Here is a 23256-nt window from a genome sequence, read left to right on the forward strand (position 1 = left end):
TCACTCAATGGGGAACATACGCCTACCAAATGATGCCCTTTGGATTATGTAATGCCCCGGCAACATTTCAACGACTTGTAACCAAACTCTTTCAGGAGAATATCGGCAAGTTGCTTGAGGTATTTCTAGATGACTTTCTGTTTTTAATGGTAAATTGGCCTCCCATCTTGATCCCGCCATACAAAATGATCATCTACATAAGTTGATATGGGTCTTTGATAAGTGTAGAGAAGTGCGCCTTTGTTTGAACCCTGACAAATATTGCTTTCTCACACTTCGAGGTGTTCTCCTTGGTCATATTGTTTTTGTTGAGGGCATGACTACGGACCCCGCAAAGGTAGAGGTGATCATCTCATTGCCTATCCCTCGTACACCCAAAGAGGTGAAGTCCTTCTTAGGGCATGTAGGATATTACCGAAGGTTCATACGTTTCTATGCCGACATTGCTGTTGCACTAACAGAACTCCTAAATCAAGACCGATCTTTTGTTTGAGCCACCCCGCAACAACTAGCCTTTGATGATCTGAAGCATCGCCTCGTGAAGGCCCCCATCCTCAGGCAGCCCGATTGGGATGTAATTTTTCATGTCCATGTGGATGCTAGTGGGTGGGCAGTAGGTGTTATACTAGCTCAACCTAACCAGGATACCAAGATTGATTTGCCCATCTACTTCGCCAGTCGACAACTCAATGGAGCAAAAAGCAATTATAGTACCACAGAAAGGGAGGGCCTCGGCATGGTTTATGCCATGATTAAGTTTCATCACTACCTCTTGGGCAACAAGTTTGTGATCATCACTGATCATCAAGCTCTTAAGTATTTATTGAGTAAGCCTACTCTTGGTGGCCGGTTAAGCAGATGGATTCTTCTTTTTCAAGAATTTGAATTCGACATTGTGGTGAGGGATGGGAGACTGCATCAACCTGCAGACCACTTGTCCAGGTTACATTCTGGGGAACCAGCTAATGGTATCACCGATGAATTACTCGATGCGGGCTTGTTCGGGACTACCTGATGAATGCCTGTTTGCTGTGGACTGCTTCCCACCATGGTATGCCAACATAGTACACCTCTTGTCTACAAGTGGCTTTCCTCCAAGTCTGACTCCAACAGAGAAACGCAAGCGGATCCTTCAAGCTGCTCCTTTTAAGTTGATTGCAGGTCAATTTATTGCAGGTCAATTGTACAAGCTCGGGAAGGACCAGATCTTGAGACGGTGTGTGCTTCCCCATGAGACACAATCCATTCTTGAAGAGGCACATGCTGGCATAGGTGGAGGGCATATGGCCTCAGATGCTACTGCTCGGAAGATCATGCGTGCGGGGTTCTGGTGGCCCAAGCTCTTCCACGACTGCCATGCTCATGTGACCAGATGTGATTCATGTCAACGAGCAGGCCCCAAGCCTACAAGGCGCGAGTACCTTCCTCTCAAACCATTCACTCCGGTTCACCCCTTCTATCGTTGGGGATTGGATTTCAGTGGACCCATCTCTCCTTCCACACGCCGAGGGAACAAGTATGCTCTGCTTGCCACCGACGACTATGGAACCAAATGGGTCGAAGCCAAGGCATTCAAGAACTGTATAGCCCAGGTAGTAGCCACATTTCTATATGACCAGATCATCTCTCGGTTTGGCTGTCCTATTGAGTTGATGAGTGATAGAGGGTCTCACTTCCTAAATGACACCATTGTTGCACTGGTTCACTTGCTACAAATAGTTCACAAATTTTCATCTCCCTATTACCCACGTTGGATGGACAAAGCAGTAGAGCCAAAATCGCCTTCAGAGCCACCCTCATCCACATTTAAAACAACTGAATAGCACAATCACAAGGTAAAAGGCATTCATTCCACATCCTTGTCTCTACACCCTTTTACATTCAATTCATACACTGGCCACATTTCCTCCCAAACCAACAACATGCTATGAACCCACACCCCACAGGAGAACTTCTTTCAACCATCATCATGATCCAAAAGGGATTGTCCCGTCAACATCAAGTAAGTGCACCAACTTCTAGTAGCATGATCACAAAATCATAGGATATGCAAGCCCTTCATCCATGTTCTCAAGGTCTATACACCAACTCTTTTATCTTCAAGTGCTACTATCACATCTTTTAGAAACCATCTCTGTGAGCGTAGTCCACAACTACAATTATTCACCATTAACAACCACTTAAGGCCTTCACACATCTCATGTACAAGGTTTGCTATCCATGAGTTCTCATCTAAATTATTTGAATCTGAAGTGAACCAAGCTCACGTGTAATAGCTCGCTATCCCTAGCTAAGGCCTCTCTGCCTTCAACCCGCAACTAATGCAATCCCATGCTCTCTTTACAACACTCCCGACACCTTTCTCCTTCATGCAATACCCAGCTCACCGCACACCTTCTAGTTCAAGGCATTCCTAGCCTCCAAGCCATCAACCATACCAAGAAGCTTCCCCAATACATAACAGTCGACCTCTCCAACTCATATCTTAACCGTCGTCTTCCTCTTTTCATCAACTCTCCCTGTCGCCCAAGATACTCCCCTGAGCTCTCCTTCTCTGTAGTAGCGACCCTCCATGATTGAGACCTCCTTCCTTCACGTAATCCCCTTGCTCGTCTCCGTTGATCCTTTTAGCAAGATCTAAACTCCCTGTTTGTCACAGCTGCACAGTAGCTACGCCAGCCAAGTCCCAGGAGTTCTCCCACGCACAGTCGTCATGCCACAATGATTCCCAAAAACTCCCAGCCAATGCAACGGCCCCAGACCTATGTCGCCATGCAGAGAGAAGCGCCAGAGAAAAGCCCACAACCAAAACTCACTACCTCCTACTGTTAGCTCACCCATCATTGCTCTCTCGATTCCCCCGGTCCTCCACACCTTCGTTACAAGAAGCTCCCCGCCATCATTAGACCCCCGCTGTCTCCAGACCACAATTCAACCTTGGGTACCACCAATGCATGCCACAACACTTAGCATCTAATTGCCCACCGACCATCCACATATGATGAACACAATCCCAACTCAATGGATTTACAAGACAACTACAATCAACACCGTCACACTCTGGATACCATGCTCTGGATTGTCTGGTGCACCTACACTGCACTTCATCATTTCCTAAAAGTCCCCGTAGAAGTATCTGCCATCTCAAGAAAATATATACATCAGTGAAGAGTCCTTTATGAGGGTGTCCATAACTCAAAGCCACCACCAACTAGCTATGTACATAGCTATGCACCTACCCATCAGCATGCAACAAGTGAAAAACATTTTTACTTTTTATCCACACAACGTGCCAATGGTCTAGCTGAGAGCTCAAATCGCACAATGTGTGGGATCATGCATCGTCTTTGCCTAAGTTCTTTAGCAGATTGGGATGACATACTTCCAGCTGCTTTATTCGCTTATCAAACTGCTTACAAGGCGAGTACTTCTCTTTCCACCCTCTGTCCACCTCTACCTCTCTCTTATAAACCCTTCTCTTTCCACCCTATGTCCAACGCCCCACCTCTCTCTTACAAACCCCTTCTCTTTCCACCCTATGTCCAACCCCCCACCTCTCTCTTACAAACCCCTTCTCTTTCCACCCTATGTCCAACCCCCTACCTCTCTCTTACAAACTCCTTCTCTTTCCACTCTCTGTCCATCTTTACCTCTCTCTTACAAAACCCTTCCCTTTCCACCCTATGTCCACCCCTACCTCTCTCTTACAAAACCCTTCTCTTTCCACCCTATGTCCAACCCCCCACCTCTCTCTTACAAACCCCTTCTCTTTCCACTCTATGTCCAATCCCCCACCTCTCTCTTACAAAACCCTTCTCCTTCTCTTTCCACCCTATGTCCAACCCCCCACCTCTCTCTTACAAAACCCTTCTCTTTCCACCCTCTGTCCACCTCTACCTCTCTCTTACAAAACCCTTCTCTTTCCACCCGATGTCCAACCCCCCACCTCTCTCTTACAAAACCCTTCTCTTTCCACCTCTACCTCTCTCTTATAAAACCCTTTTCTTTCCACCCTATGTCCAACCCCCCACCTCTCTCTTACAAAACCTTTCCCTTTCCACCCTATGTCCACCTCTACCTCTCTCTTACAAAACCCTTCCCTTTCCACCCTATGTCCACCCCTACTTCTCTCTTACAAAACCCTTCTCTTTCCACCCTATGTCCAACCGCCCACCTCTCTCTTACAAACCCCTTCTCTTTACACCCTATGTCCAACCCCCTACCTCTGTCTTACAAACTCCTTCTCTTTCCACTCTCTGTCCACCTCTACCTCTCTCTTACAAAACCCTTCCCTTTCCACCCTATGTCCAACCCCCCACCTCTCTCTTACAAACCCCTTCTCTTTCCACCCTATGTCCAACCCCCCACCTCTCTCTTACAAAACCCTTCTCTTTCCACCCTATGTCCAACCCCCCCTCTCTCTTTAGGCTCATCCCCCCCCCATTTTGCACCCGGGGGCGGTTTCCGTGCATCTAGTTTACTCTGTATTTAGGCTCAGATTTGACATTATGTACTTTCACTTGCATTATATTGCGTAGCACTTAGATGATATTCGACGATGCCTCTTCTTTGGGGCACGTTGATTTTGTGCTATCTTGTATGCAGAGTTCTTGATGTCCCATGGGCCCATTTTGGCCTCTAGTGGACAATAATACACTTTCTTTCTTTCTTTCTTTCTTACAAAACCCTTCTCTTTCCACCCTCTGTCCCCACCCCTACCTCACTCTTCCAAAACGCTTCTCTTTCCACCCTCTGTCCACCTCCACCTCTCTCTTACAAAATTCATCCCTTTCCACCGCATGTCACCTTGCTATATTTAGCCCTACCCCTAGCGCTCCAACCAAGTTTGGCATATCTTCCCCTAAGTTTAGCACCTTCTTGCTATATTTAGCATCCCCTTCTAAATTTAGCATCTCTTTGCTAAAATTAGCACTCAATTTAGCAATTCCTCTCCTTGCTTCCTACTATCCCTACCTTTAGCTCCCTTTGTGGATCTCTCTTCACTGATTGCAGCTACCCCTCCTTCTCTACTATCTCCTACCTCCGTCATCTACTCCCCCTCCCCTTTTTCACCTTCCTTGCCACCTCCGCTACCTTGGCGCCACCCCTAGTGCTACCATGGCCTCCTCCCTTGCCACCTTTCCCTTGGTGACACCTTCCTCCCACCTTTCTCCCCTTCATCTCACCTCCTCGCCACCTTCATCTCTTTGCTCCTATTGCTGGCGCCCCTCCTTGGCTGTACAAGCAACACTCCTCCTGCGCCCTTCCTTCCAACAGCTTCCCCCTTGGTGCGCCCTTTCCTCACTGCCTCCTCCCTTCCTCCTACGCCCTTCCTTCCAGCTGCCTCTCCCTTGCTGTGCCCTTCCCTCCTGCGCCTTCCTTCTAGCAGCCACCCCCTTGGCTGCACCCCCTCTCCCTCCTCAACGCCCTCCCTCCCACTTCTCCCTCTCCTGCAATGCAACGCAACCCACCCCCTCCTGCAACTCCTTCAACACACCCCCCTCCCACTCCTCCCTCTCCTTCAATGCCGCCCCTCCCCCCCGCCCCCCCTCCCTCTCCTACAACGCAACCCCCCCTGCTTCTCTTCAATGCACCCCCCCTATCCCACTGTTCCCTCTCCTTCAACGCACCCCCCCTCCTGCTTCTCCTTCAACGCACCCCCTCCCTCCCACTCTTGCCTCTCCTGCAATGCACCCCCTCCCTCTCTCCCTCATATCAATGCAACCCCCTCGCTCTCCCTCGTAGCTTCCGACGAAGATGGCCACATATCGTGACCACTTCCTTCGGATCTCAGAGGATGGATTTGTCATTCCACCAGGCTATACAGGTATCCACATGTCCCACTTACTGAGGATTGCCCTTGGCCAGCTTAGAGTCTCTTCGCATCAGCTCGAGATAGAGGCTGGTAGGATGCGACGCATGGAGGATGGACGGCGACCAGGCTGAGAGACCAGGATCTGCCCTTGTTGCACCATGGGAGAGGTGGAGTCAGAGGAGCACTTCATTTGCAGATGCCCGCTATATTATGAGCTCAGAGGTAGATTCCACTGTCTCTTCACGGATGGCTTTGGACCTCTCTCACGAGTGATGGACTACGAGGATCAGCATTGCCTAGCTCTTTATGTCAGGGAGGCCACTATGCTTCGACGAGACTACCTCAGAGACCATCAGCACAGACCGGAGCGTGATAGAGCCCAGCCTGATAGAGCTCAGGCACACGCTATACCAGAGGACAGAGACCAGGAGGAGCACGAGGAGGTCAGAGCTCACACAGGACACATGCCTCCACCCTGTGGATGTACATATGAGATGGTTTGTAGACGCCGCAGGATCTTGTTACATAGGGGACATACTCGTCGCTTCATCTCCAGACGATCCAGGATGATGGCAGCTTTTCGGAGGAGACTTACTCATGGAGATCTCGCCCCACCAGCCGCTCACCTCACCTTTGCTCAGATTTGTACTCTCATAGCAGGAGGCAGAGTCGATGGACTGGATTTCCAGTATTATTTTGGTTCTCAGACTCCGTGACACCTGGACTTGTATCTTTGCATTGGCATATTGTACTCATCCCCCCATTTTGCACCCAGGGGCGGTTTCCTTGCATCTAGTTTACTTTGTATTTAGGCTCAGATTTGACATTATGTACTTTCACTTGCATTGTATTACGTAGCACTTAGATGATATTTGACGATGCCTCTTCTTTGTGGCACGTTGATTTTGTGCTATCTTGTATGCAGAGTTCTTGATGTCCCATGGGTCCATTTTGGCCTTTAGTGGACAATAATACACTTTCTTTCTTTCTCCCACCGCTCCCCTCTTGGCTACTAATCCTTTCTCCTCTCTCCAATCAATCTGTCACACTCCTCTCCCAGGTCTCTAATCCTTTCTCCTCTCTCCAATCAATCTGACACACACCTCTCTCGGGTCTTGATCGTTGGCCTCGACATCAGCACCCCCTCTTCAGTCCTTGCCTCACCAGACATCTTATCTTGTGGGCCTCGACATCAGCACCCCTCTTCAGTCCTTGCCTCTTTAGACCTCGACATCAACACCACCTCCTCGCTCTTTGCCTCTTCATAGAGAGCATTTCATGCCTGCCCGTGCCCCTCGCCACAAGTACAAACCCAAATTACCCCGAGATACTCTATTCGTTGACTTTCATACGGCTCGGGCAACCCGCAAAATAGGATCAGGACCACCCTCCATGGCATCACCTGGCAAATGCACCGTAGATGACCAAGGTGCCGGGTCTACACCACAGATCACTTCCAAACGACCTCAAGCAGATTAACCTCCCTCCAATAGGATCACTATCATATTAGATGAGAAGCTATCCCATTTTTCGAGTTCCTCTGATTTAGATCATGGAGGCTCTGACTATCTGCCCCCCACAGGTACCATCAAGACACCATCCAAGGCATCTAGTGGGCACAGTACCGGTGGCGGTGATTTGGCCCCACAAAGTACAGCTTGCGATCTTCCACCCCCTGCTTCATCTTCCTTGATCATTCAGGTGGTTTTCAAACCTTTCCTTGATCCCACACTCAAGCTGTCCAACAGGTGGTTTTCAAACCTTTCCTTGATCCCACACTCAAGCTGTCCAACATCTAGATAACCCGCATGTCTCTCATGGAGTTTGATGCTGTCACACTTCCCCAGGTGGATGTCCAAATGTGTACTGCGTTTTTTCAGTCATATGACTTTGCAAGAGACACATTTGAATTCTTGAATTCCCGTCCTATGTTCACTCCTAGTCTGGTATCCACATATCTCCATCTTCCCACACTTTCCTTTTTGCCACCTCACACCGACTCACTCACATTCCTGTCCTTCTTGTCTACGTGTAAACCTCATCGCCGGGGACATGAGTGCAAGAAGGTTCTCGAGGGAAACACCAGAGAGGCGCTTTTAGCGAGGTATTTGTTCACTTACTTCAACTTTGCCCCGGGACACTTCTTCATCACCAAGGCGATCCATTCTGCCCTAGACTCCATTCTCTCTATCACTCCCTATGATTTCGCCTCACTCTTCTACTTTGCCTTCCATAACATAGCTTGCAAGCGTCGGGGAACATATACCTGTACCTGTGGTCCCCACCTCACCTTCTTACTTCACCAGGCCAACCCTCCTTCCATTGTCACAGGTCGTCTCCCTTCGTCATCCCTCTCCCCTCCTGTCACCGCCTCTTCCATCTCTTTCACTGTCACTTCCCTAGGAACTGCCTCCTCTCCTCTTTTGACAAGGAGGGCACCTCGGCAAGCGCAACCTGATGCAATCTGCCTCGGAGCTTCTTCAATATATTATGTTTCCCCATCAGTGACATGTCTCGTATCTCCATCAGTCACTTCGCCAGTGCTCGTGCCCGGACTTGCATCTCCATCAATCACACTTGTCTAGGCTTCTCCAGGGATCTCCAGAGTTTCAGTGGGTCTGATTGCACCAAGTACACCCCCTGTTGTACCAGTGACAATGGGTGTTGTACCAGTGACTTCCTCCAAAAGTGTACTTTTGCGAAGGACTGCAGTTGTTTCATCTTCCCTCGCCACCACTTTCATCGATGCAGTCATCACCACAGTTCACGCGATCTCTGACCATGTGTTGGACCTGAATCTTACTTTGGGCCCTGACTCCCACGGGATTTCTGAGGGGCTGTCTTCTCAGGGAGTACTTCACATTTCGACCTCCCCACCACGACCACCACAAGAGCAGAGACCGACCGCTCCCCAGGAGATCCTCCATCAGCCACTTCAGCATCAGAGGAGGTATTTAAGGGAGGGAGTTTGCCCAAGTCTGTGGATTGCCCGCCCCTTCATCAGAATGATATGTTCACAGCTTACATAGCTGCTTCATCAGGCCCACCGCTTTCAAATGTTTCTCTTGTGGAAAAACAAAATGAAGATTACAGCCAAATACTATCTGTTCTTCACAGGAAACGCTCACCAGTATGTGGGGAAGAGGAGGATCTGAATCAAATCTTCACCATTCCTTTGCAGGAATGCCTCACACAAAACAGAAAGACCTCGAGGGCCCCGACATGTTTTGTGCACTTAGATAAATTGGCACCTATAGGCAACCTGTCTACGGAGGAAGAGGGAGCTCTCCCTAACATGTTCGAGGAATTGGGGGACGTGATTAATTTGGCTGATAGGATGAATTACAGCAACGATAGGTATGCCTGGATGAAGAGGTCCTTGCATCTTGCTCAGCGTATCATGGATGACACTTTCACGTAGCTAGGGACAACGGTCTTCAATTCCACAGGTTATGCTCATAAGCTCCTCTCCTAACAGCAACATTTGAAGTTAGAATTCGAGAGAGCTCAAGCAGCCCAACAGCACGCCACAGAGGTGACACTTGGGCAACAAGAGGAAAGGTGGCAGAAAGAGAAGGACTTAGCTATTCACGAGGGTGACATTGCTTGGAACATGTTAGATATGCTCAATGCCCCACCCTCCTGGTAACCACCAATGGTCCAAGGTGCTCAAGTTGTAAGGCCCCCATATGAGGAAAAGCCATGTGTGAGCCCGGGACACTGGATGGCTCTGACTTGCATGTTAGATGAGGTCTCATCAATGAGACCGTTGATGGTAGAAAGGTGATCTATGTGAGTCTAGCCTATGGGCTAGGCAGGGTAGGTAAGCTGGTAGCACAACGAGGCACATTGTCTTGATTGTGTGGGAGCCCCTTAATCTTGCTGGGGTCTGGGGGCCAATTGGCCCCCTTGGTGGAGGTTTGGGGACGAGAGCCCCCGAGGCGACGGTAGAGGGAATATTCTCTGAATATTCCATGGACGACTAGTTGGTTCCACCAACTAGGTTGACTGGTCGGCTTCACCAACTAGGTTGACTGGTTGATTCCACCGACTACGTTGATCCGACTACCACCCTCATAGCCATAAAGAGGCGACCTCCCCAGTCCATTGTACCAGATCAGATCTTCCAGCTAGGAGCTCTTCACCTAGTAACTGTCTAGATCGCCATCTAAGCTCCACTGTGGGAGCACACGGGTGGACAGAGCCATCATCTGTACTACATCAGTATTGAAGGAAAATTTCGCTCGTCTCCAGTTTGTTGTGTACTCTCTATTCTTTGTTCAGTTTCTGTTCCGTTGCGCCGTGTAATTTAACATGGTATCAGAGCCCAGACAGCTCTAAGGATCGAAGAGTAGAAGAGAGGCGAGGGCTTCAATAGCATACGGAGTAATGGCATTAGGAAGCGGCTCGAGTTTAGCAGCTGGAAGCCGCTCGAGTTTTGCAGCTGCACCAACAATCCAAGCGTTGAGGATTCGCCCACCAGCCTTCACTGAAGGCAAGCTAGATGGTACGAACTACACTTTGTGGAAGTTAAAAATTACTACTATTCTGGATTCATATGAGCTTTCGGAGACAGTACTAGGGACTGACCCAGAACCACGAGGAACCCCCGACCCAACAAATCCGGGGAGTACGATACCTCCTAATGCTGATCTTCTACAAGCTTGGAAATGCAAGAACGCAGATGCTCTGTGTGCCCTGGTTACAAGTACTACTGATAGTGTTTTGACCTTGATTCAGCATACATCTAGAAATCAAACAAGAATCCAGAACCTGGAGAATCAACTCGCAGCTGAGAAGTTTAATGGAGGAGAGACAGCGGAGGCGTTCATAACCCGAATAAAAAATCTGCGTGACCAGATGTCTGGTGCTAGGATACAAAATACTAGCGAAGAGCTAGCTCAGCGGTGTCTCCAGATATGTCCTCCAAGGTTTGATGGACTAGTAACAGCGCTTAACACTCATGTGAGACCCCAACCATTGTCATTTGAGGAGTTCTGTGCTTTACTTATGGAGGAGGAATTGAGGCTTAAAGCTAGAGATGGAGGCGGCAATGGGGATGCTACGTACTCTGCCACTGCGAAAGGCAAAGGCGGTTCCTCCATCAAAGGTGAGTCCTCTACTAGTGGTGACAAAAAGAAGAAGGGCAGCAAGAAGAAGTTTCAGGGAGAATGCTTCTACTGCAAGAAGAAGGGCCATGTGATTTTGCAAATTGCCGGCTCAAGAAAGCAAATGAAAAGAATGGTACCCTGAAGAAGACAGATAAGGGGAAAGAAATAGCTAACACATCGGAAGCAGAGTTGGATCTATTTCTGGCCATTGAGGAAGAGTGTTCCTCAGTTCAAGAAGCTTCAACCACTGATTCATGGGTGTTGGATAGTGGTGCCTCCTGTCACATGACCTGCAAGAAGGGTCTATATTGTTCCATGCAACCTCTACAGGAACTCATCACCGTGACGATTGGTAATAATGCAAAATGCCCTGTTGAGGGTACATGTACGGTTCCATTTGTTTTTGTAAATGGAGATGTTAAGAAACCATCTAATCTGCGGTATGTCCCACAAATCAAAATTTGCTATGAGTTGCTTCCATAACTGACCTTGACCATGAGGTGAGGTTCAACAAGACAGGAGCAAAAATTGTGGAGAGTGCAGGCAATCTTGTTGGCACAGGAGTAAGGAGGAACAACCTATATGAGCTAAGTGCTCTTACAGCCACCGCTGGAGTGGGCATAAGCAGACTTTGGCACGAAAGATTCGGCCATATCGGATTTTCAGTGCTGAAGGAGATGCAGAAGCAAGGTATGGTTGCTCACTTACTTGCAATAGCAGAAATCAAAGAACCGTGTGAAGCTTGCATGATGGGCAAGCAACAGAGAAAGGCATTCCCAAAAGAAAGCAAGAATAGAGCAAATGCTCCTCTAGAGTTGGTGCATGTTGACTTGTGCAGTAAGATGCCTACACAGGCCTTGGGGGGATCTTCCTATTTTTTTATTGATTGTCGACAACTATAGTAGGAAGACGTGGGTGTACTTTCTTCGCGAAAAGGCTCAAGCTTTTGGTAAATTGAAAGAATGGCTACAGCTTGTTTTTTTTTTTTGCAAATAAAAGACTTCTATAAAGTAAGAAAGAAACTCGCTAGAGCAAGCTCTGTGCAGAAATACAACATGCTAAGCATGTAATAAAAACAACTCAGAGGAATGAGGTAGAAAGAAACCAAGGTTGAGGCTGAAAATGCCAACTCAACCCTGTAGAAGTCTCAGCAGAGAAGGGAGAGTCTCTCCAATCTCTGAGAAAAGTAACTCTCCTGGAGGAGGCTGCTCGAGATGATCCCTGTATGGTCGCCCAAATGGCCATCAGAGTGTGTACCGTATCTGTCCAGGTACTGGCCAAGATCTGAGAAGGGTGAACCTGAGAACCCTTCAAAGCCTCAGTTCATCTGGCTCTCCAAATGTGCCATGTTGCAATGCTAGCTAAGACCTCCCATGGAGAGTCAACCGAGGAATGAGCAGCCTTGAAGAGAGGTGATCTCATCGAGAGCTGCGCACATGGAGAGTGAGCTTAGCACATGGAGCAGTCAGGAGTATTTACAATTACACAGTGGTTCAATGGTTCAGTGGTGCGGTGATCCAGCTCACCTGCACATGGAGAATTTACACCATCCTGATTAGAAGAGGCTGGCGAGTTAGGGAGTCAGGAAGTCGCATTAGCCCCATCAAGAGAGCCAGCGGTGCAACGGCTATCGTCAACAGCTAAGGAGATAAGAGAATGACCAATGGAAAGAAAGGGGGAGATTCTCAGTGAAGAAGGGGCTCTCCAAGACGGGGATGAGGATGAAGGGTAAGGTGGAAAGGGGAGGGGAGGGAGAGCATTGAGCGTTTGGCATTGGAGCGGGAGAAAGGACAGTGTGAGAAGAGATAGAGGCTGGAGCTATGAGCTCACCAAGGAGAGAGTGTGGAGAGACTTGTGTGTACCCTCTGTCTACTATGGGGATAGACCTGTGTGTTCTTGTGACTTGCAACTTGTGACCTAGAGACACTGGTCCAGTGATATGTACTTTGGCCATCTTGGTCACTTTCTCATTTTTCTTGTCTCTTCCCGATATGGGGATTGTTCACTAGTGTATGATGAGATTTTCTTATTCTGCTTATGTTGTGTTCTCAGGTGATTGTCATTTAGCATAGTACACTTGTACGTCGTTGCTCACTGCAGTATAGCATACGGCACTCGCACACCACTGCACGGTGCACTTTGCGCAATCCATTGCATTAGAGCATTGCAACACTCATAGTTTTCACGCCAGCAGCGTTTGGCCTCCGATAACACCTCCGCAAGGATAGGAACCCCTCCCCTTAGACACTCACTAGCCTCTGAGCCATGCCCACTTGCCTCTAAGATAGCATGGGAGCCATGTCCAGTTCTAGACTGTCATTGCAGAGCTCGATGACCGTCATTGTCATGCTCTTAGTTCCATATGAGTGGTCACTCACCTTTCCTCCATGGGTCAAATCAATCAAGTATCAAGCTACAAGCTCTTTGGTCTATATGTGAGTACTTTCATTTGTTCATTGCTTAGTCATTTCATTTCCATTTCATTATGTCTTTCTTTGAGTATCATTATCTCTCTCCCTAGCCTACTCTCTCTCTCCCTTCTCCACCATGTGCCTTCATGGGCAGCCAAGGGGGGCAAATTGTGGGCAGTAGAGAGCTATGATGGAGGATGAAATGAGCAGCACGAGGCTGCTTGGAGAGGGGCAAAATTAGAAAAGGGGGCAGCAAAAGAGCTGCCAAGAGGGGGGTGGATTGTGCCAATAGAGGGCGGCCAGGAGACGGGATGAGATGAGAAGGAGAGGGCTGCTTGGAGAGGGGTGAGATTAGCGGAGGGGGCAGCGAGTGGATTGTCAATAGCAGAGGGCTTCTTGGAAAGGGATGAAATGAGCGGCAGAGCAGGAGGGGTGAAATGAGCCAAGGGGCATGGAGGCGTAAGTGTGGGCTGCATGAGCAACAGAAGTGTGGCAAATGTAGAAGGGAGGTGTGAGGGCTCAGAGAAATGCAAGGAGTGTGCTGAGTGGAATGCAAGAGAGGGGTGTGTGTTGTGTACAATGCACGAGGGGGCTGGGGATGAGTGAAAAGCAAGAGGGAGAGGTATGGGCTGAGCTGGTTGAGAGTTAAAACTTGGAACCTTGCTTCAATGGAGAGGTTGGCTGCCCATCAGCAAACACCACCAATTGAAGCGAGAAAGCCACACGGACCCCAAACTCCTTGAAAAATGCTATCAATCATATAACTTTTGCCTAGTGAACTGGCTAAAAAACCAAATCTGCTCAATTTTTTGAGCTGATCATAGGAAGCTCCCTTTAGTGCAAGCACTGTCAAGCCCTCTAGTTTCTGGCCTCACCATAACTATTCCTCAGGCTTCTGCGATTATGGCTGGCATAACATTTCCTTCCCTATAAGAATGGTTTATGTCCTCAAAATTGGAAACCTCTTCTGGTGATTGCTTACTCTTTCCCATGTTGAACTCTCTTCAGGTCTATCTTTTTAAGATGTTCTTGATATATTCTATGTCTTGTTCTTTTCTAATGTCTATTTGAAATTCTTTATGGTACATATGGAAAAGTAGCAGGCTCAATGAGACAACTAGGACTTCATTTCCACTGAGATTGTCATCATTCCTAATTCCTTTTAGCCTACTTAACATGAAAATTGGATGTACTCTACAACCCTCTGGTAAGGCTAATTTGCAAGTTTTCCAATTCTCTTAAGTACTATGAATGGTCCACAATACCTAGAAGCCCATTTACCTTTCTGAAGATTTGGGCACCCTGAGATAGACTTTCTTATTTACTTCAAGTTCTAACCTTCTATAGATGGGGTTTGCATAAGGCCTTTCTAATGCTATCTTTAGCTAATTTAAGCATTTGATTTATATTCTCAAGAAAGTATTTGGTTGCTTGAATCTTCTCTTTTTTTAGTCCCATTGTAATTGGGACTCTAGGTTGAAATCCATACATCATCATGAATAAACTAAAACATGTACATGAATGCTTGGCACTGCTATAAGCAAATTCTTATATGGAAAAATACTATTCCTAGTTAGTTTGTCTTTAACTTAAATATGCTTGAACATATCCTCAATGACCTGATTGACCCTTTCAATTTGACCATCACAGTGTGGATGATCTGCAGTGCTCATATTCTAGGTAGTTTCTAACCTCATAAATACAACCCTTCAAAAATGACTATTAAATTTGCAATCACAGTCACTAACAATACTTGGCTAGTAGCCCATACAATCTATAGATATGCTCCACAAATAGATTTGGTAATTTGAGAGTTTTAACCTCTTCATTGGTTGGTTGAGCCATCTTGGTTAACTGATCCTCAATTACCCACATAGAGTCGTGCAAATCCATGGAGATACTTTCCCATTCGCCAAATAATATCTCCAAGGAATGTAGGATACCTCCTAGCTTAAGGTGTTCGGTCTTATTGACTTCACATTTTTTGCGCTTCAATACATAATCTTAGAGGTCCTTATATATTCTAGGCCAAGAGAATTGTCTTTTTAGAAAGCGTCCAACACTCAAACTATCATGACACTCAAAAGAAATTGATGCCTAATGTCATTATTATCCAAGACACATACTCTACCCTTATAGAGTAGGTAGCCATCTTCAATACTATATGTTTTCCACTTGATTCTTTCATCACCAACCTATGGTGTGTCACCGTTTCCATGTGACTCGTTAATGAAACCTCCTCCATGTGTTGGATCCCCCTCATAATTGCTTTTTCATATTTTGAAATGTGAGAATCAAACTCATATTTTCCTTTTAAGGACTCGAGGACATCATTTTGGAATTGAGTAAAACTCAAGTCATTAACCATTGGCATTTGGCTTAGGAAATCTGCTACAACATTTTCCTTTCGATATGTCAATTGGATATCAAACTCTTCATTAATTCAGCTCGATTGCAAATCCACTTAATGCTTTCTTGATAAAAAATTATCACAATGTTGGCACCATACAAATAGTGCCTCCGTGTCTTCAAAGCATAAACTGTGGCATACAGTTCCTTCTCATTTGCGGAGTATTTCCGTGGGCACAGTCCAACTTTTTACTTTCAAAAGCTAATGGTCAACCTTTTTGTAAAAGTACTGCCCCAACAACAAAATTGTTGGATCCACTTCTTTTTAGACAAGAGCTGATGCAAAAGCTACCTTTAACTTTTCAAAACTCGTCTTTTGAGGTTTATCCCATATGAAGGTGCTTCCCTTTCCCTTAATCTGATCCATCATCGGAACAACAATTTTAGCTTAGTCTTGGAAGAATATCCTATAAAATCTAGACGAAGCGTGGCCATTCCAATATGGCCGTTACCTTTTCAGCATCCATATGAATCCCTTCTTGGGATATGATATGTCCCAAGTACGTCACTTCTTTTGCAAAGAATTCACACTTCTATTCTTTAGAAAAAAGAGTGTTATCTCTAAGCAAGTGGAGCACTTCCCTTGTTTAACTGTAGATAAGGATATCATCCAAGAATACTATAGTAATTTTTTCTAAATATGGCCTCAAGACATTGTTCATAAGTGTCATAAAAGGTTCTGGAGCGTTTGTTAAACCAAACAATGTTGCTTTAAATTTTAATGCCCATATCTAGTACGAAATGATGTCTTAGGGACATGCTCTTCTCTAATTCGCACTTGGTGATATCCCGATCTTAAGTCAATTTTAGTGAAATACTTTCTCTGATAATTGATCAAAGAGCTCATCAATGCGAAACATAGGATACTTATTTCTTATTGTAATTTTATTTAAAGATAGGTAATCTGTGAATAAACACATAGTACTATTGTTTTTCTATACCAGGAAAACCGGTGAAGACCAAGGTGAACTACTTAGTTGAATTTGACCCTTTCTAAGCTGTTCAGTAAACTATATTTCTACCAATGTTTTTTCATTTTACTAAGTCTATATTGGAGTTTACAAAAAGGGTAGATCCAGGAAATATATATATCTTATGATCTACTTCTCTCTCAAGGGGCAAGTCATCAAGCGGAAAAATAATTCAAACATTAAGATATTGAAAGAAGATTTAGACTTTTCAACATTATTATGAAAAACTTTACTTCTTTCAGAAGGCACCATGCGGAGATTGGGATTCTCGAAGAGGTGGATTAAAAGGCGTTGTACCATTCATTCAAGAGTTCCAACTAGGTGATCATTGGGGGGCACACAAGTGAGGCCTTTTCTCTTTCTCGCTTAGTTCGGCAAGGTTGCCCCCTCACTCCCTTCCTCTTCCTTTTTGTAGCGGAGGTGCTTGGCTATTTTCTATGCTCTCGGGCAATTGGCCTCACTGGGATGAGGTTGCCAATCCAATAGAAAGAGGAGCTACTAGACTTAGACTTTGCAGATGATATAGCCCTGTATGTGGAAGGATCAAAAACGAGCCTTAATGCAGTCAAGGGGGCCTTGGCTATCAATTGTGAGGCCTCTAGGACCCGCATCATTAAGGAACATAGTGGTGTAGGGAGAGGAGGTAGGGTAGGAAGGGAAGAGAGCTATGGAGGACGAAAGCAAAGGAAACAACTAGAAAGTATGAAAGGGATAATGAAAGAGCATAAACCAAAAGAAGTACTCATATGTAGACCAAAATGCTTGTAGGCTTGATGATTGAATGATTTGACAAGTGACAAGTACAAGCCTTTATAGGATAGGCACACATACTACAATACCAAAGTGTATATGGGATATCTCTCAATACATCACGTGGCACTCACACAGAAGACTCTACTAGAACTCCTAGTAGAACACACTAAAACACACTCAACTTGACTTTATGTGCTAACACATCAACTAGAACAAATCTATCCCGCATCAACTAGACCGAATCTATTGGCTTCTTCACGGGCACAGAGGAGGTCTAGGAGCTTCGAGACTGGGGGACTGATTTTGGCTTTTGTTGGATCCCACGGGGACAGAGAGATACCTTGGTTGCCAGGTGGGCATGGATATTTTAGCAGAGCAGCAAAAAGATGCAGTTCTAGAGACCGTTTGGTGCAAGCTCTTGTATTGGAGCTCAGCCAAGATCTCCTTAGCAGCAGGAAAAGCACTGGTAATCAACCAGGTCCTTGCCACGGCCTGGTATATCGCATCCTACTGCTGCATCCACCGAGGGTTCATGGGACAGTTGAGACATTTGGTGCACAACTTTCTTTGGCCAAGATCGAATGGCAAGCGGAATACCAAAGCCCAATCGGCATGGCAGATAGTGATCATGCCACATGCACGTGAAGGTTTGGGCATCATCGATCTAGAGGTGTAGAGCAGAGCCCTCTTGGGCATGCTTGTGGTACGTGGTCTCACCCAAGAGTGAAGCCGTGGAAGCTCCTCCTCAAATAGAGACTTCTCAGGAACACTCCTTGCATAGGTGGACACAGTGGCAGCAATCCCACAGGTGGATTTTTTGAGAAGCCCCCCTCTTAGGTTAGGCTCCCACCTTATGAGGAGCTTCTTTAGGGTTTGTTGTTGGTAGCGGCTGGCTAGGGGGCTCATTTGTTGGTAATGGCTGGCTGGGAGGCTCATTTGGACCAACCCTTCTTGCAGGGAGGAGTTCGAGAGGCATCCAATAATATGGCACCTAGAGGTTTGAGATTCAGAGGGGCGCATGCTATGTTAGCGCGGACGCACATTGCTTGGGTGCAGTGGGGCATTGGCCCAGCCAGATACTTTGGTGTTTAGAGACGACTCCCCAAGGGTATAGAAAGGTGGCAAAGCGGCTTGCATCTCTGTTCGAAAGACCTGACCCTATATGTTGGCAAGACTGGATCAATCAAGAAGGCATGTCCTCCCCTCCGTGAGCCATGCAACCATCCCCCAAGTGAAATCTCGCTGCATCCGCAACTTGTGAGCCAATATCCTAATGGCCGCTAGCTAGATCTTCTAAGCTACAGGATATTCCCAAAGGCAGTGGGAAATCATCTCCGGAACTCGTTCTGTGCAGCAGAAGCATCTGCCATCCACCCGCATCTGCTCTAACCAAGGATCAATGTGCAATCCCCCGTGAGCCAATAACCAAAAGAAATAGGAGATCTTTCGTGGTCTCAAGCTAGTCCAAAGACGAGGCCAAAAATGAGAGACGACCTCTCAAGGAACCTCCTACTCAACCTAGTGTTGCTTCCTCGAGGGTGTCTAAGCTGCTGCCTCCAACTGGGGAGACGTCGCCCGATGCGAGTCATGTATTAGGAAAAGAGACCTCCACCACCCTACCCGAGTGCCCTACTCAGGATGGCAGGAACCACTCCCCCGAGTTCCACTGAATGTCTCGGAGAGGTCGGCCCTCCCAAAGCTATAGACACCAAACTGCTCCCTTCAGGTCTGACAAGACTGTGACTAGATCTATGTGCCAACCCTTACCCAAGCAGCCTACTATCCTAATCTGTTGGCATTCCAAAACCATCCAGATCCGCCTTATCCTCGCTGTCTCAGCCTGCAATAGCCCTCCAGGCCCACCCTATAAAACCTACAGTGGAGGGAGCCAAGGGACTCTCATAAAAAACAAACCATGAGAGGCACCCTTGTCCATGAGAACTGCCGAGACCACTAGTGCAGGGTCCAAGGACTGCATAATCCTTCCCACCGAGAGGCAGGGATTGCTGCATAAATATCTACTATCCGTGAACCTGCCCCCCTCGTATAATATAGAGCTTGCGTCCTAGTCTCTATGTTCTCCCGATGCCCTCATCAGAGGATAGTGTTTGGGAGACAGCGTCTAGCATTACTACCTGGAACATTTGGGATGTGCAGTGCAGTCAGGTGATGGAGGACAGCAAATTACTCTGACGGCTACCCTCGTTCCCATCTAGCAAGACATCATCTTTACCTTGTGTGCCATTTGGGAGCACAACACTCCAGGATCAATAGTGAATGTCAAAAGACGGCATTTCTACAAGGCTTGGCTTGCAAGTGTCTTTTACACCCTTTCCACGGGAGATATCCGCCGGATGTATAGAACACAACCTTGGTCGTTAGCCCCTATTCCGAAGATTCCTTAGGTTCTTTTCTAACAGCCAATGGTTTCCTTTTGTATTTGCCATCCTTAGCTTCTTTTGGAAGCTAAGTTGTATGGTGCTTTTCAAGCATTAATAGAAGCTACATTTTTCTGGAAAAAAGGAAGCCTTTCATAGCAAGCCTCTGAGTCCAAAATGCATCCCTAGAATGAAACCTGTACTTTGATCTAGCATCCTTGGACGCCCTTGTAGAGTTTTTAATGGTACCTAAGACAATGGTTTTGGAGAGACTCAGGATGCCCCTAATATTCCTTTTACAGCTAGTTAGTGAGATTGGAAAGGGGATCTAGATGGGGATGATTGATGGCATGCCAATTGCAGTAGTGCATTGGCACAGACGGGGATTATTCTAGAGGCTCCTTGAGGATTTTTGGGTAGGCTCCGGTACAGGTATAGAGGCCAAGGAAGATCTCTCGCTCCCTTGGGCTGTTGGCACATGGAACCCTTGCAGTGGGCACCTGCTGGCTTGGGTTTGGTTTTTTTCCAGCTGCATGCTCATGGTGTGGTTTTGCGGAGGAGTCTCAAAGGCACTGCATTTTGGGAATTGCTTGCTGGAACAAGAGGTTTGGAGGGGAACTTTGAGGATGGCCTTTGGAAGATGAGTTGGTGGTGAACTAGGGAATGACTTAGGACAGACATAGGACTTGATTGTGGGTATGAGGACATTCAAGAGAGTGCATCCCTCATGTTAGTAGGGCAGGAGTTGGCATTCATACATACTCCAAACTTCATATAGATGGTGTGCACACCTTTACATTGTCATAGATTGGGGCTGATAACGAGCATCATTGCTTGTTATACACGGATCGCTTGGTGCATGCAGGCCATATAGCAACAAACCATATCAGCCTCACAGATAGTGGAGAGCATTTGGCTAGACATCATTCAGACTAGATGGGATAGACTCCATGAGATTATAATCACACCAAGTGTAGGAGGGAGGCTTTTATCAGTATGTGGGAGCTAGGCCCTTTCTTTCATTCCATTAATAGTGATATAATATGGAATTATAAACCACCAGAGTGGCAATCCCAGCCAGCTAACGGGTCCTTGTTTTTTTATATTGTACCCTTCATCGGGGAGTTGTACTTTCCTTGATGTCCTTGTCACTAAGAAGTTTAATAATAGAATGTTCTTTTCTAATGGGGGAAAAAAGATCCCATTGAAACCTCTAATAGATCAAGTAGACAAAAAATGAGGCTGTCCATAACCAAAATCAGCCAATCACTGATTGAAAAGTGTAACAATAAATGCAGAATGCATGAGATGGTGAATGTTTTAAAACCAGGCTTTGAGATACTACTTTTCTCTTTTTTTGTAAAGAACTTTACATGAACACATGAAGCAAGATTATAAAAATAGCAAATGCAGTTTTGTAGGAGGAAAAATACTATCAAGTATTAGTTTCTTTCTTTGTTTGAAGCAGATGGAGGTAGAACAAATCCGAAAGTCTTTTGATATTGCAGAAGATAATACAAATGATAGGTACAATGTGCTCCTTGTGAGTTAGGCTGTAGACAACCATGTCTGAGTATGGTGCCGTAGGTGTATATTTTGCATAGCTTCACAATACCTTCATTGTATGTATATGAATAAACTCTCATACCTTCACAATACCTTCGCTGTATGTATATGAATAAACTCTCATATAGTGAGGAATGTTTTCAGAACTAAAATTTCAAAAGTTTTTTCTTGATTTGAATAGACATGTATTTCCTTATTTTAAAGAGATAGAAAGCATAGCTCATCTATCTAAATGCACCAATTTAGTACATTGTTCACTAAGAAGATGCATATTTATCTAAATGTAGTTGCTTTAAAAAAAATACTTGCATATTTGATCAGAATAGGAGTCCTTGTAGTTGTTGAAAAGGAAGAAAGACTAGCCAATAGTTTTATGCATTTTCCATTTTTTGAAGATTGTCTTGAATTTTAATTTCATCCAACAAAACTCAAAGTACAAAGATAATTTTGCAACTCCTAAAACCTTACACTATCTTGTTTACATCTATAACTAATAACTCATGGAATGAGATTTTTAGTACAAGCATCTTGAAATATTACAAATCTATTTTGCTATAGATTTGCATCATAAGTTAAATATATTATAATCAAAATAACCCTATCTAAATGGACGTATAAATGTGCACGCACACACACATATCTTTTTTTTAAGGTGTCAAATCCATGTAGCTTTATACTACAAAGAGCAGTCCCCAGAAAGGGAACATGCAATTATAACACCAGAAAAATTCATTGTAAGACAAGTATAGAGGATTATCTATCTAAGTAGCACACGGGCAATCATAAAATGATTGCTGGAGTGACATCCGAAAGAAAGGAAACTTGAAAAAGTGGGATCACCAATGACTCTATGATGTTCATCTTTCCACAGATTCAGAGTCCCCAATAACGAACCCAAGCAAAAATAATGTCAAACTCCTACCTTTGTGGATGCATCCCAAATAACCAGAAGTGCATGCCAAAACATTCACTAGGGAGCCAAGCCTTGAGACGTTGCTGTAAGAAGTGGAAAAAATCGCGAGTCTCGGGTCATTGCCAAAAGAGATGAGGCAAAGATTCCCTTGGAGTCAGACATATGTGACAAAACTGCAGAAGCAATGTGTCTGCGTGCCAAGAGTTGGCCAGATGGAATAAATGCAAGCACCACCTGCCCACAAGAAAGCCTGTTATTAACGAAGAGGAAGTTTGCAGCTCTGAAGCTGTCTCATTCTTTTCCGCCACCACGGTAAAGGCACATGGTGGAGAGGGAGAGAGAGAGAGAGAGTAGGTCTAGCGAGAGAGATAATGGTACTCAAATAAAGACATAATGGAATGGAAATGAAATAGCAAGAACAATGAACCAAAAGTACTTACATGACCAAGAGACTTGATACTTGATTGATGTGGCAAGTGACAAGTACAGCTCTTATATAGAGCACACACACACATATGAATACCAATGCATATGGGATAACTCCCAATGTGACACGTGGCATCCATAGGACACACTAGACTAAACCTCACACTAGAACTCACTAGAACACACCAAATTGACTCAACTTGACTCCATTTCCTAATAGTCCCCCCATATGGAGGAAAGGTGAGTGACTATTGGAATGGAACCAAGGACATGACAATGACGGTCATCGAGCTGTGCAATGACGGTCTAGAACTAGGCATGGCTCCCATGCTAACTCAGAGGGAAGTGAGCATGGCCTAGAGGCTAGTGAGCATGGTATAGACTCAGAGGCTCACTTAGCATGGCTCAGAGGCTCATCATGCATGGATGCATGACCAACTCAGAGGTCTAGGAGACCAATGCACCAACATCCTAGAACTCACATGCCAGGCCTGATAAATAGA

General features: G+C 45.9%; 1 protein-coding gene across 1 annotated transcript in view; it reads left to right on the top strand.

The window, feature by feature from the left end:
• The window catches only part of LOC147886916 (uncharacterized), a 379240-nt gene that overhangs the window by 65965 nt on the left and 290019 nt on the right, over positions 1–23256 (top strand). Inside the window, exon 6 of the mRNA XM_087394075.1 lies at positions 21317–21375. Within this exon, the coding sequence (XP_087250201.1) occupies positions 21317–21375 (59 nt within the window). The remainder of the gene's footprint in view (positions 1–21316; positions 21376–23256) is intronic.

The sequence above is a fragment of the Dipteris shenzhenensis genome, chromosome 23 (assembly GCF_047967505.1).
Source record: "Dipteris shenzhenensis isolate YYH24624 ecotype China chromosome 23, Dip_SZ_1.0, whole genome shotgun sequence".
Taxonomy (NCBI): domain Eukaryota; kingdom Viridiplantae; phylum Streptophyta; class Polypodiopsida; order Gleicheniales; family Dipteridaceae; genus Dipteris; species Dipteris shenzhenensis.